General features: G+C 42.1%; 1 protein-coding gene across 45 annotated transcripts in view; it reads right to left on the reverse strand.

Annotated features, from left to right (window-relative positions):
• Positions 1 to 15,761, reverse strand: part of SENP7 (SUMO specific peptidase 7) — a 197,523-nt gene that overhangs the window by 168,690 nt on the left and 13,072 nt on the right. For 24 of the 45 annotated variants that reach the window (XM_070072017.2, XM_051819124.3, XM_070072012.2 and 21 more), the window contains exon 2: positions 11,963 to 12,015. In XM_070072017.2, coding sequence (XP_069928118.2) covers positions 11,963 to 12,015 — 53 coding nt within the window. Of the gene's footprint in view, positions 1 to 3,401; positions 3,507 to 11,962; positions 12,016 to 15,761 lie in introns of all 45 variants that reach the window. The other 21 variants (XR_016233075.1, XM_051819121.3, XM_051819113.3 and 18 more) reach the window with 2 other exon arrangements.

Below are 15,761 nucleotides of genomic sequence, written 5' to 3' on the forward strand. Positions count from 1 at the left end.
TGTCATTTAAATCCTAGGAGAGAAAAATGAACATGTGCAGAAAAAAAAATTTTTAGGCCGGCACCACGGCTCACTAGGCTAATACTCCGCCTAGCGGCACCGGCACACGGGGTTCTAGTCCCGGTTGGGGCGCCGGATTCTGTCCCGGTTGCCCCTCTTCCAGGCCAGCTCTCTGCTGTGGCCAGGGAGTGCAGTGGAGGATGGCCCAGGTGCTTGGGCCCTGCACCCCATGGGAGACCAGGAAAAGCACCTGGCTCCTGGCTCCTGCCATCAGATCAGCACGGTGCGCCGGCCGCAGCGCGCTGGCCGCGGCGGCCATTAGAGGGTGAACCAACTGCAAAGGAAGACCTTTCTCTCTGTCTCTCTCTCTCACTGTCCACTCTGCCTGTCAAAAAAAAAAAAAAAAAAAAAAAATTTTTAATGGCTGACAGCTTTCCAAGTTTGATCAAAGACATTACCTTACAGATTCAAAGAACTCACTTAACCTGATACAGGATAAACTCAAAGAATCCCTATCAAGACACATCATATATATTTATTAAAAACAGCTTTTGGAGCTGAAAATAGACATACCATATGACCCAACCATCCAGTTCATTTCAAATGAAATGAAATCAGTATATAGGAGTTATGTGTAGCCCCATGTTTACTGCAGCTCAATTTATAATAGCTAAGATACCAAACCACTCAGATGTCTATCAACTGATGACTGGATAAATGAATTATGGTAAATACATAGCACAGAATACTACTCAGGTGTAAAAAAGAATGAAATCCTGTCTTTTACAACAAAATGGATACAACTAGAAATCATTATACTTAGTGAAATAATCCAGTCCCAAAAAAACAAATACCATATGTTCTTCCTGATCTGTAGTTACTAAGAGAGTACCAAAAAAGCTATCTATAGGAGTGAAATTGACACTCTGAGATACAATGATTTTGAACAGTCTTTGTCTCAACTGTTGAGTAACAGTGTTTTTTGTTTTTTTTTTTTTTTTGCCTTCATGGCATTTGTTGAACTCTTTATTTAGTATAGCGTTAATCTTATGAGTATAAAGTTAACTGAAAATAAATCTTTGTAAAAAATAAGAATGGGAATAGGCAAGGGAGGAGAGTAGGGTAGAAAGTATCACTATGTTCCTAAATCTGTATATAGGAAATACATGAGATTTGTAGACCTTAAATAAAACTTAAAAATAATAAAATAAAATTTGTTATATCAAAAACTAAAAAAGAAAGAAAGGGAGAGTGAGGGAAGGTGGGAGAGAAAGAGAAGAAGAGAGGGAGAAAGAGTGAATATCATTATATTCTAAGAATTGTATCTGAGCCGGCGCCGTGGCTCAATAGGCTAATCCTCCACCTTGCGGCGCCAGCACACCGGGTTCTAGTCCCGGTCGGGGTGCCGGATTCTGTCCCGGTTGCCCCTCTTCCAGGCCAGCTCTCTGCTATGGCCAGGGAGTGCAGTGGAGGATGGCCCAGGTGCTTGGGCCCTGCACCCCATGGGAGACCAGGAAAAGCACCTGGATCCTGGCTCCTGCCATCGGATCAGCGCGGTGCGCCGGCTGCAGCGGCGGCCATTGGAGGGTGAACCAACGGCAAAGGAAGACCTTTCTCTCTCTGTCTCTCTCTCTCTAACTGTCCACTCTGCCTGTCAAAAAAATTAAAAAAAAAAAAAAAAAAAAAAAGAATTGTATCTACGAACTATATTGAACTATACTAAAAACTATTTAAACTTTTTTTAAAAATCATGTACAATTTGTAATTTGGTTGTCTCATTTGTATGAAAATTAGTAAAAGCTACTCTTTTAAGAAAAAAGTGGAAAGAGTGTTAAAAGATAATCTCTCTACCTTAGGTTCACTGAAATCATTTTACAAGCTGATTTCTGTCTCTAGTAATCTCTTATTAATTCTGAGAATTGTCACATCTCACCCTCCCCTATAAAGAAGGGTATATAAGCTTCAAATATCTAGCCCTTTTTTGAGTTTCAAAGTTTGTGTAAGATCCCAAACTGTGATTTTTCTCTAGGCAGATTAATAATCTATGATTATTTTCTCCTAAAAAAAAAAATGGGCTAATGACTTTAACAGATTATCTCACCAAATAAGATATACAGATGGCAAATAGATGCTTCACATCATATGGCAGATATACTAAGGCAAAAATGTTTCACTTCATATATTATCAGAGAATTAAAAGTTAAAAAGAATGGGCAAAATCCAAAACACTAACACTACCAAATGCTACCAAAAATATAGAACAGCAGGAATTATTCACTGCTGGTTGAAATGCAAAATGCTACAATATTGGAAGAGTTTGACAGCTTCTCACAAAACTAAATATACTGTTACTATATGATCTGGCAATCACATTCCTTGGTATTTACTCAAAGAACTTGAAAATTTATATCTGCACACTGCCAACACCTTTATATTGGGCTTCCAGATTCCAGAACTGTGAAAAAATAATTTTGTCTTTAAGCCACCCATTGTGTAGTGTTTTGATATGATAGCCCTAGCAGACTAATATAGCCAAAAGTGTATAAATTGGGAAATCTGAGAAAATTTCTGTTTTTAAACAATTGACCATGAGCTGTTTCAGATGACAAACTAATAAAGTCCTATGTTATTTAAAAAAAAAAAATTGCTATACTAAGCCTTATCAACCAGAGCCCTATAATAATGCTTACCAGTGATAAAATTAAAGCCCAGATTTATAATCAGAATATCTATTGATACACAACTATATCACCTTTGAAGAGGTACTCTCTCAAATTTAAAGACAGGGGGCTGGTGCTGTGGTGCAGTAGGTTAAGCCTATGGCACCAGCATCCCATATGAGTGCTGGTTGAAGTCCCAGCTACTCTACTTCCAATGTAGCTCCCTGTTGATGGTCTGGGAAATCAGTGGAAGATGGCCCAAGTGCTTGGATCCCTGCACCCATGTGGGAGACCAGGAAGAAGCTGCTGGCTCCTGGCTTCAGATCAGTCCAGCTCCGGCCATTGTGGACATTTGGGTAGTGAACCAGAAGATGGAAGATCTATCTCCCTGCCTTTCCTTCTCTCTGTTTGTAACTCTGCCTCTCAAACAAACAAGTAAGCCTTTAAAAAAATTAAAAACAAATAAAAGCAAATGAACAAATGATTCTACAAAACTTAAAATTTTATTATTAATAAAACAACTTATTTTACAATGAGATTTGAATTTGGAAGAAATCAAAAGAAGTCCTAACCTCAAAGCATCATTCCAACATATTTCAGAGATAAACTAATTTAAAATCTGCAATTAAATCACGCAGAAAATAAAAAAGGACATCCAGGAAAATAGAAATTCAACTTGATTAAAATATTTTAAACACACCAAATAAAATTATATGCTTAAAAGAAGTTAATTTTATTTACCCCCTGCAAAGGGAGATCCCAGCATTCTGTGCTTCTGAATTTGGACAGTGGTGATTGAGCATGAGCATCTTCTGGTTTTACATTTAACATCTTTCTTATCTGAAACTAGGATGAGATAATAATCAGCTTAATTAAAAAATACATGCAAGAGCTGAATCAGCTAGCAGAACCCTTATATTACCTTGCATTAATATTCTGCTAACAGTTTCAGAGTTTTAAATTCAGTGCTCAGTGCACAAGCAATAAAATACAATTTTATTTTAAAAACTCATTGAGTATAAAGGTGGACAAGTGAATTGCAGCTTCATAACTATAGATGGCCCCCAACTTAGGATGATTCAAAATAAATTTTTTTTTTTTTGACAGGCAGAGTGGACAGTGAGAGAGAGAGACAGAAAGGTCTTCCTTTGCTCCAATGGCCACCACGGCCGGCGCACTGCGGCCGGAGCACTGCACTGATCCGAAGCCAGGAGCCAGGTGCTTATCCTGGTCTCCCATGGGGTGCAGGGCCCAAGGACTTGGGCCATCCTCCACTGCACTCCCGGGCCACAGCAGAGAGCTGGCCTGGAAGAGGGGCAACCAGGACTAGAACCTGGTGTGCTGGCACCGCAGGCAGAGGATTAGCCTAGTGAGCCATGGCGCCAGCCACAAATTAATTTTTGACTTTAGGGTGATAAAAAAGCAACACACATTTAGTGGAATTTGGAATTTTGGATTTTTATCTTTCAGTAGAACAGTAATATGTGGTACAATACTTCCTTGTAAGGTTGGGCAGCAGTAAGCTGTGGCTTTATCAGCCACATCATCAAAAGGGTAAGCAACCAATATTGAACTCTACCATGTACTGTATTCAATAGGTTACTTGAGATATTCCCAACTTTAGTTACAAATGGTCTTTGTGTTAGATGATTTTTGCCCAATGTGAGGTAAAGTAAGTGTTCTGAGCACATTAAACATAGGCTTCACTAAGCTTTGATTTTAATTGCATATTAAACGCAATTTTTACTTACAATATTTTCAATTTGCAGTACATTTATTAGAATTTAACATCACCAAAAGGCAAAGAGCATTCATATTCTTTTGCCTTCAGTCTCCTCCCCTTCTGATCCTTCAAATGCAAGCTCCACAGTTCTTTGATACATAAATCTAATTATGGTTATAATACTTAAACTACTTAAAAAACAATGGCACCCATTATTTATAGACAAAGCTCTTCACAATTGGTGCTCTTTCACATCACCCCACTTCAAAACTCTAAACCCAACCATGTTAAGTTACTCAACCTTTTTAAAACATGTCATATTATTTTATATTCCTAGATCTCTGTGTATCTTGCTTCCTCAACCTAAAATGCCCTATTTTTAGTGTGAAGTACTAAATTTTCTTGTCAAAATTATTCTCTTATCCTTACATCAAGGTATTAGAAAGTGATATATTTATATTATGTCTGTTACATTACACATATACCATATTCTTGTTATTTGTCTATGTGTAACTTCTTATCCAGACCATAGAACTCCTTAAAGAGAAGTCTCTGCCTTTTTCATATTTTTATCTCCAAAGCATGTGGCTCATGATATATTAAATAAATGAATGCAAGCATGGACTACAATCACAAGTTTGAAATCATCTGTTAAAAATTTAAATAATCTGGCCAGTGCCACGGCTCAATAGGCTAATCCTCCACCTAGTGGCGCCGGCACACCGGTTCTAGTCCGGGTTGGGGCACCAGATTCTGTCCCGGTTGCCCCTCTTCCAGGCCAGCTCTCTGCTGTGGCCAGGGAGTACAGTGGAGGATGGCCCAGGTGCTTGGGCCCTGCACCCCATGGGAGACCAGGATAAGCACCTGGCTCCTGCCTTCGAATCAGTGTGGTGCGCCGGCTGCAGCGCACTGGCCACGGCAGCCATTGGAGGGTGAACCAATGACAAAAGGAAGACCTTTCTCTCTGTCTCTCTTTCTCACTGTCCATTCTGCCTGTAAAAAAAAAAATAAATTAAATTAAATTAAATTAAATTAAATAATCTTTCACATAAACTCATAAGTGATGAATAAACTTCAAATTCAGCCTACAAAGGTTACACATAGTAAGTTGTAAAACTACAACCAGTAACAATCTGTTGAATTACTTCTATGATAAGAAAGCCTAAGTCAGGAGGATAAAAATAAAATTGAATCAGAGTATTTCAACTCTTTTATTTCACTAGCACCTCTGGAGGATAAATTTAATCTTCCTAGGACTAGTAACTTCTTAATTAATTTCTTGCTATTTTGTTTTAAAAAGTGCATCTTTATAATTATTCATCTACAAAAGGCACTATTACTTCTAAAGCAATCATCTGCCACATACTCCAAGTTAGGAAACAAAAGTTGCTTCCTCAGGAGGTACAAGTGCTTATGGCTGTTCCCACCCATTCGTTCTTTGTAAGTAGCTTACAGTGAATTCTGTGGCAGACTGTATTTTCTAAAGATGGCCACACCAATATTTCCCACTTCACCTGCTCTTCTTAGAATGTGATATTATCAGTTCTACAATGTCTGGACTGTGTTTCTTCCCCTTGAATCCGTACAGGTGCATGACGTCCGAAGCTAGTCATAAAAGGCAATATACCTTCAGCCTGGCTTACACGGGTCACAAAAGAGAACGTTTCTGCCTTCCTTACACAATTCTAAAGACACAGCCTGCGTGTATCATCTGGCCATTCAGATTTGCTTTCCATAAAGCTTCGGGTATGAGCTCCCATTCCCAGATTCTGGTTGTCAGTGTGTTTTAATGAGAAGGCATCCCTTACCAGGCATCCCAGGTGTGGTGCATGAGCCACATGCGGCAGGCCCAAAGGACACTGCACCCGAGTTGGGAGTGCAGAGCAGACCACCCTGGGACAGCCCAGCCATACCAAGCTGTGGGGGTGCCAGCATTTTCTCAGCCAGGCCTGACAGGCAGCTAGTTTGAGCTTTTCCAGAGGCCTCTGGTGTGTCTGGTCAACACACAGGGCCTGGGTCTGGAGCAGGGAGTGGGGACCTGGATATTTTAAGCCCACCACAGCTGTCAGCCCAGCAGCATCCATCCTAGAACAGTGCACATAGTCAGAGCACCCAGGATCTCTGATGCTTCCCGCTGGTTCAGCAGTTTGATGAATCTGATTAGCGCAGATCTTTCACCACAAGTCCTTTCTGCTGGACTCAATCAAAGTGACAAGGGAGGAAGCCCTTTGGTGGTTCTCAAAAGAAACAAGTAATATTTCTCTCTTTGAAAAACACACACTCAGGGCCAACGCTGGGGCGAGTAAGGCCACCGCCTGCAGTGCCAGCATCCCATATGGGCATGAGTATGAGTCCCAGCTGCTCCACTTCCAATCCAGCTCTCTGCTATGGCCTGGGAAAGCAGCAGAAGATGGCCCAAGTCTATGGGCCCTGCACCCACGTGGAAGACCCGGAAGAAGCTTCTGGCTCCTGGCTTCAGATCAGCAAAGCTCCAGATGGCAGATCCCTCCCCACAACCCTGCCTCTCTTTCTCTCCCTGTGTAATTCTGACTTTCAAATAAATAAATAAATCTTTAAAAAGAAAAACACACCTCTTGCCTTCCAGATGTCTAGCTTTTGGGAGTAATTACCTGAATAAAACACATTTTGTTTCAACATTATGTTTTTCACAGGAGCATATTTGAGGAAGGAGGATGCTTCTTAATCAGGAAGTGGCTTATTATAGAATTTTCTGAGAGTTTCGGAAAAAAAAATGTGGGTCTTATCTGGAGAAAAATATGCTGAAATATGAAATATTTTGGTTCACTGCCTCCCCCTAAAAATGTAATGGCTCTGTCATTAGAGAATAAGGGCTCTGTAATGATTTGATTCATTGGCTTTTCATCATCCAGAACAACTTTCCAATTCAATGTCATTCATAAATCACTGGAGTGCCTGTCAGGTGCCAGCACTGGGTTAGGTGCTGAGTACACAGAAATAAATACACCTAATAGACTTTAAGAGACTATATGTCAAAGGGAATGGCAGCCAATCTGAATGATATCTCCTTGAAAAGCTACAGTACTCTGACTAAAAAAAAAGCAATAGGGGGTTAGTGCTATGGTGCAATAGGTTAATCCTCTGCCTGTTGTGCCTTCTTCCCATATGGGCACTGGTTCTAGTCCCGGCTGCTCCACTTCCTGTCCAGCTCTCTGCTATGGCCTGGGAAAGCAGTAGAAGATGGCCCAAGTGCTTGGGCCCCTGCACCCACGTGGGAGACCAGGAAGAAGCACCTGGATCCTGGCTTTGGATCGGTGCAGCTCCAGCCATTGTGGCCATTTGGGGAGTGAACCAACCAATGGAAGACCTTTCTCTCTGTCTCTACCTCTCACTCTCTTTAACTCTACCTCTCAAATAAATAAATAAAATTTAAAAAAAAAAAAAAGCAATGTTAGTAGTGGATTATAACCCTTGAAATAAAATAAATATCTATGATTCCATATTGATATATTTAAATAAATAAATGGAAGAAGAGGGTCAGCTTTTGCTTACAGAAAAAAATCCTATTAATTAATGTAGAAGGAATGAGGCAAACAGAAAATCACCAGAGAATATTGCATTTGAAGTTGTTGCAGGCACATAGCTATCTGTATTTGTCCTCTTTCATACTCATACAGATTCCAGGCTGCCCTTTATTTGCTTGGGACTATTTTAAGAAAATTCTTTTTTGTAGTTGTTAAAGATTTATTTATTTTATTTGAAAGAGTTACACAGAGAGAGAAGGAGAAGCAGAGAGAGAGAGAGGTCTTCCATCCACTGGTTCACTTCCCAATTGGCTGCAACAGCCAGAGCTGCACCAATCCAAAGCCAAGAGCCAGGAGCTTCCTCTGGGTCTCCCACATGGGTGCAGGGGCCCAAAGACTTGGGCCGTCCTCTACTGCTTTCCCAGGACATAGCAGAGAGCTGGATCGAAAGTGGAGCAAGGCCGGCGCCGTGGCTCAATAGGCTAATCCTCCACCTTGCGGCGCCGGCACACCGGGTTCTAGTCCCGGTCAGGGCGCCGGATTCTGTCCCGGTTGCCCCTCTTCCAGGCCAGCTCTCTGCTATGGCCAGGGAGTGCAGTGGAGGATGGCCCAGGTGCTTGGGCCCTGCACCCCATGGGAGACCAGGAAAAGCACCTGGCTCCTGGCTCCTGCCATCGGATCAGCGCGGTGCGCCGGCTGCAGCGGCGGCCATTGGAGGGTGAACCAACGGCAAAGGAAGACCTTTCTCTCTGTCTCTCTCTCTCACTGTCCACTCTGCCTGTCAAAAATAAAAATAAAAAAAATAAAATAAAATAAAAAATAAAATAAAATAAAAAAAAAAAATAGAAAGTGGAGCAGCCGGAACTCAAAACAGCGCCCATAAGGGATGCTGGCACTGCTGGCGGGGGCTTTACCTGCTACGCCATAGCGCCAGCCCCTTAACAAAACTCTTGTCCAAGATTCACACTCATGGAAATACCGACTAGCCATAAGAAACTCTGCACATGGCAGGGGAACTCTGCCCAAATGACTCATTCTTAATGACAACTAAATTCGATCTCCTAAGCACTTACTAAACTCTACAGATAATACACGTGACTTTCTCTGTGTTCCTGATGGCTACATGTTTGCTTATAGAATAACAATCTCTACATACTCTCAAACTCTCATGTCTTAATATCCGCCAAGTATCTGAGTAAATGTATCACCTATAGGGAATGTACTGTGCTAGCTCTCAACCCAGGAGTAACCATAATTCCTAATTTTCTAATCTCCATCCTCAGCCCCTTTTTCTCAGGATTAAAAGAAGTGCATGGGGCCAGCGCCGCGGCTCAATAGGCTAATCCTCCGCCTGCAGCGCCAGCACACCGACTTCTAGTCCCAGTCAGGGCGCCAGATTCTGTCCCGGTCGCCACTCTTCCAGTCCAGCTCTCTGCTGTGGCCTGGGAGTGCAGTGGAGGATGGCTGAAGTCCTTGGGCCCTGCACCTGCATGGGAGACCAGGAGAAGCACATGGCTCCTGGCTGCGGATCAGCATGGTGCGCTGGCCGCAGCACACCGGCCGTAGTGCACCACCATAGCGGCCATTGGAGGATGAACCAACAGAAAAGGAAAACCTTTCTCTCTGTCTCTCTCTCACTGTCCACTCTGCCTGTCAAAAAAAAAAAATTAAAAAAAAAAAAGAAGCACATGGGCTCATTTTGTGTATTGTGCTCTAAATGCCTGAGCTCTTGCTATTCCTCGGGTGGGTCATGCAAAATAAGAACTGAGCCTGGAAAAACATAATTTAGGTCATTGAACAGCTAGCTAATGGCACAGCCCTCAGTATTTTATCTAAAGGAATCTCTAATGGATAATAGAATGGCCTTAGACAATTTTCTTGCCTCAGAGGGAGGCACATGTATGATCCTTCATAACCACTTCAGTGTGTTCTGTTCTGTGTATAACAATGATTTCAGACAAGTTGAAATTCAAGTCAGTAATATTTTGGATACTGTGATGTGGATGAAAGGAATCTGGCGGCCGGCGCCGCGGCTCACTAGGCTAATCCTCTGCCTTGCGGCGCCGGCACACCGGGTTCCAGTCCCGGTCGGGGCGCCGGATTCTGTCCCGGTTGCCCCTCTTCCAGGCCAGCTCTCTGCTGTGGCCAGGGAGTGCAGTGGAGGATGGCCCAGGTGCTTGGGCCCTGCACCCCATGGGAGACCAGGAAAAGCACCTGGCTCCTGGCTCCTGCCATCGGATCAGCGCGGTGCGCCGGCCGCAGCGCGCTGGCCGCGGCGGCCATTGGAGGGTGAACCAACGGCAAAGGAAGACCTTTCTCTCTGTCTCTCTCTCTCACTGTCCACTCTGCCTGTCAAAAAAAAATAAAAGGAATCTGGCAACAACTACTCCCAGATATTCTTGGGGAATGGGGACCCTGGCTGAGGTTGTTCCTATCTCCCTTATTATAAATCATCCTTATCATATTTCTAATTTTACTCTTCAACCCACATATTCTAAACTGCCTTACTAATTTTATTTCTCAACACCTTTGTATTGGCAGTCAAATTTCCACATGAATTTTGTAGGAGCTAATCATCCATATAACATCACCCAGTTTTTTTTCCTGAGGTGTCCTCTCTCCCCAAATTTCTTTGGGTTATTAATTTATGATTTTTGGGTCCATCTCACCCTATCCCTGTTATTTATAACCCTGGGTTTGTTAGATTATAATTCCAGGCTTTACCACTTATCTCTGCTCTCCTTACACAAGCTTCTCTTCTACACTTGCCTGCTTGCTCTTCCACTTTCTGACATGAAGTGAATCTACGTAAGAGCCTTACCAGATGCCATCACCTTCCCAGCCTCCAAACTGTGCCAAAAGAAACCTCTTTTCCTTATAAATTACCCACTTTCCAGTACACTGTTTAACAACAGAAAACTAATGTAAGACTTTCCCTTTAGCCTCCATTATTCATTCCATTGAAGCTATAACAAGAATTTTAAATGGAGACACTACACACTGAAAATCCTAAGTAAGCCAAGGAAGAAAGTCACTAAAGCCACACTCTAAACAGACTTCTAAGGCATTCTTGATTCCTTCTCACCACCATTCTTTAGGATTTCTTCTCCCTCTTTGCTAAATGCTACAACTACACAACATAAAAACGTTTCGGGGCTGGCGCTGTGGCATAGTGGTTAAAGCCACCACCTGCAGTGCATCCCATATGGGTGCCAGTTCAAGTCCCGGCTGCTCCACTTCCGATTCAACTCTCTGCTGTGGCCTGGGAAAGCAGCAGAAGGTGGCCCAAGTCCTTGGGCCCCTGTACCCTCATGAGAGACCCAGAAGAAACTCTTGGCTCTTGGCTTTGGATCAGCTCAGCTCTGGCCATTGCAGTCATTTGGAGAGTGAACCAGTTGATGGAAAACCTCTCTCTCTCTGCCTCTGCCTCTCTGTAACTCTGCCTTTCAAATAAATAAATATTTTTTAAATGTTTCAAACTAAAGGTCTCTGTGCATAACTCGGAAAGTGATAAAAGTGCCTAATAAATAATTATAATGTAAATCAGGATGTTACAGCATTTACATAACAAAATTCTACAGAAAAAAATACATCTGTCCATACATGGTTAAATTTTTAAAAAAGACTTCCTATATAAGTAGAAATTTCATTTTGCTTGATTTGCTAAGCTTGCTTTATATGGAAGAAATACATGAGAAAAAGTTTTTACATGACACATTCCAGTGATTTTCAGAACATACTTTGAGTATACCTCTTCTACATCTATAGTAATACTAATAAATAAACATGAGTAGCTCTACCATATTAAATTATCACAGAAATATTGTTAACATTTTATATAAAATCAAAACTGAGGCCTAGAAAGTATACTTGTCATCATAAAATGACTTGAAGAAGATTGGTCCAAGAAACAGTTTCCTGATTAAACTTCATTTAGTTAATCAGATTATAACAATATCCCCCCCAAAACTGATTAAATTCAAGAGCACTTTCCTTAAAATTTTATTTAAAAGATAAATTGCAAAATACCAGTAACTCCAAAATAAAAACAGTTTAAAAGAAAAACTAATGCATACCTCATGTAAATCAGAAGATGAAGATTTTCTCCTTTTTCCTTCTGTGACAATTTCTACAAAAACCAAAAAAATGGTAAAAAATTATCATTTAATATCTAACTGAGAAACAATTTACTATAATAGATCCTTTTACATACATCCCTGATTTTAACTTCTTGTTAGATTTAGAATGACATATTTTATAGAATCCACAAACCTAAATATGTAGTGGTCAAAAATAATTACTTTCTGTCTGAAAAGCAGCAGATTCTCATAAAATGTCTCCAGCAAACAATATATGTATAATGACAAGAAAACAGAGGTAAATCTGTATCTAAGAACTAAATGAAATTCCCTAGCCAAAGACCTCAAATAAAATGGCAGAAGTGGGCCAGCGCTGTGGTGTAGTAGGCTAAGCCTCCGCCAACATCGCCAGCATCCTATCTGGGTGCCAGTTCGTGTCCCAGCTACTCCTCTTCCAATCTAGCTCTCCGTCATTACCTGGGAAAGCAGTGGAAGATGGCCCATTTGATTGAGCCCCTGCACCAATATGAAAGATTCAGAAGAGCTTCCTGGCTTTGGATCAGCTCAGCTCCGGCAGTTGTGGCTATTTGGGGAATGACCCCAAAGATGAAAGACCTTTCTCTATGTCTCTCCCTCTCTGTCTGTAACTCTACCTCTCAAATAAATAATCTTTTTAAAAAATAAAAATAAAGTGGCAAAAGCATCTCATTACATAAATTCTAATGGTGGGGAAATACAGGGCAGGTTAAATCTACAAACACACTTTTAGTTCTACTTCATATATAAGCATAATGTGCAACTAAGAACAGCTGAATTCTTCACTGACCAATTTTTTTTTTAAAGATTTATTTATTTATTTGAAAGTCAGAGTTACACAGAGAGAGCAGGAAAGGCGGAGAGAGAGAGAGGTCTTCCATCGGCTGGTTCACTCCCCAACTGCCTGCAACGGCCGGAGCTGCGCCAATCTGAAGCCAGGAACCAGGAGCTTCTTCTGGTTCTCCCACATGGATGTAGGGGCCCAAGTACTTGGGCCATCTTCTGCTGCTTTCCCAGGCCATAGAAGAGAGCTGGATGGGAAGTGGAGCAGCCAAGACTTGAATTGGCACCCATATGGGATGCCAGCACTGCAGGCGGTGGCTTAATCCACTACGCCACAGCGCCAGCCCCTGACCAACAATTTTTAGACTTCCTGTGTATATTTCTTTCATGAACACTCTCACACAATCAGCAAAGAATGTCTATCATGTGGCTGGTACTGAGCTAAACAGTGAGGACAGTGTAGTGAACAAATTAGAAACAAGTCACACTTCTTTGGAAATGACAGTCTACTGGAATATATCACAAAGTTCATAATAAAAACAGATGGCAGAGGTCCACAAATTCATTTATGTGCAAACACACTACTGCCATTCTGTGGTAAAGGGGTGATTTTTTTCCAATAGATAAACCAGAAGTGGCACCAAAACACACAATGGAAGAAAGGACAGCCTCTTTAATAAATGAGGCCCCTATCTCTCACCCTTAACAACAATCAACTCAAAATGGATCAAAGATCTAACTGTAACACCTCTCAAATTAGGAAACCACCAGAAGAAAACACAGGTGAAACACTTCAAGACATCAGTGAAAAACAATGATTTCTTAATAAAAATCCCAATAGCACAAACATCAAAACAAAAATACATCAAACCTACAAGCTTCTGTACAGCAAAAAAGAAATGATCAACAGAGTGAAGAGACAACAGAAAAGAGAAAATATTTTCAAGCCATTCATCTGACAAAGAATTAATACCTAGACTGTAAAAAGAACTCAAAAACCTCAATAATTAAAAAATCCAATCCAATCCAATTAAAAAAAATATTGGCACTGTGGCACAGTAGGTTAAGCCCCTGCTTGTGGCACCAGCATCCCATATGGGTGCTGGTTCTAGTCCAAGCTGCTCCGATTCCAATCCAACTCTGCTATGGCCTGGAAAAGCACTGGAAGATGGCCTAAGTGTTTGGGCCCCTGCACCTGCGTGGGAGACCCAGAAGAAGCTCCTAGCCCCTGGTTCCTGGCTTCAGATCAGCTCAGCTCTGGCCACTGCGGCTATCTGAGGAGTGAACCAGTGGATAGAAGACCTTTCTCTCTGTCTCTCCCTCTCTCTGTAACTCTACTGCTCAAGTAAATAAATAAAATTCAATTTAAAAATGAGCAACTTATCTGAACACACATGTCTCAAAAGAAACATGGTGCCGGCATTGTGGCACAACAGAGTAAGCTGCCACCTACAAGAACAGCATTCCATATGAACTCCAGTTCGAATCCCATCTACTCCACTTCCAATCCAACTCCCTGCTAATGCACATGGGAAGACAACAGAAAATGGCCCAAGTACCTGGAACTCTACCACCCAAGTGGGAGATTTGGACAGAATTCCCTGCTCCTTCACTTCATCCTGGTCCAGCGCAACCATCATGGCCACTTGGAGAGTAAACCAGCAGAAGGAAGATCTCTTTCTCTTTCTCCTCTCTTTATCTCTCTTCTTTCAAATAGATAAAACAAATCTTTAGAGGTAAAAGGAGAAGAGGAGTGGGGAGAGGGGAGAAGGGGTGGGGGAGAAGGTGAAATGCAAATGGCTGGCATTGTGGTACACTAGGTTGAACAACCTCTTGCAAAGCCAGCATCCCATGTCAGAGTGCTCATTGGAATTCCTGGCTCCTGACTTTGGCATTGTCTGGCACTGGCTGCTGCAGCCATTTGTGGAGTAAACCAGAAGATGGAACATCTTTCTATTTCTTTGTCTCCCTATCTCTATGTGACCCTCTGCCTTTCAAATAAGTAAATCTTTTTTTTTAATTTTGTCTTTAAGATTTATTTATCTAAGGCCGGCGGCGTGGCTCAATAGGCTAATCCTCCGCCTTGCGGCACCGGCACACCGGGTTCTAGTCCCGGACAGGACGCCAGATTCTGTCCCGGTTGCCCCTCTTCCAGGCCAGCTCTCTGCTATGGCCCAGGAGTGCAGTGGAGGATGGCCCAAGTGCTTGGGCCCTGCACCCCATGGGAGACCAGGAGAAGCACCTGGCTCCTGGCTTCAGAACAGCACGATGCGCCGGCTGCAGGGCGCTGGCCGTGTCGGCCATTGGAGGGTGAACCAACGGCAAAAGGAAGACCTTTCTCTCTTTCTCTCTGTCTCTCTCTCTCTCACTGTGCACTCTGCCTGTAAAAAAAAAAAAAAAAAAAAAAAAAAAAAAAAAAAAAAAAAGAATGTGGCAATAAGATTTATTTATCTAATTGAAAGGCAGAGTTAGACAGTGAGTGAAAGACACACAAAGAGAGCTCTTCCATTGACTGGTTTACTCCTCAAATGGTGGCAATGACTACAGCCAGCACAGGCAGAGCCAGAAGCCTGGAATTCCATGCAGGTCTCCCAATTGATTGGCAAGGGTCCAAGAATTTGGACCACCTTCCTCTGCTTTACCATGTGCATTAGCAGGGAGCTACATCAGGAGTAGAGCAGTCAGAACACGAACTGGCACTCCTATGACACGCTGGCATCACAGATGGCAGGTATCTACTATGCCAAAATGCAGGCCCCAGTAAAGCTTATTTTAAAAGAAAGAAGAGGACAAGGACAAGGAGGAGGAGGAGGAATTAAAAAATATGAACAAGTGCTCAATGTTACTTGCCATTAGGGAAAGGCAAACCAAAACCACAATGAAGTATCACTTCATCCCTGTTAGAATGTCTATTGACAAAGGGGGGAATGTTAGTAAAATGGCACAGTCTTATCTATGGCGCAATCTATACCCCAAT

Source organism: Oryctolagus cuniculus, chromosome 4 (assembly GCF_051225735.1).
Source record: "Oryctolagus cuniculus isolate XC-2025 breed Fujian yellow rabbit chromosome 4, ASM5122573v1, whole genome shotgun sequence".
Taxonomy (NCBI): domain Eukaryota; kingdom Metazoa; phylum Chordata; class Mammalia; order Lagomorpha; family Leporidae; genus Oryctolagus; species Oryctolagus cuniculus.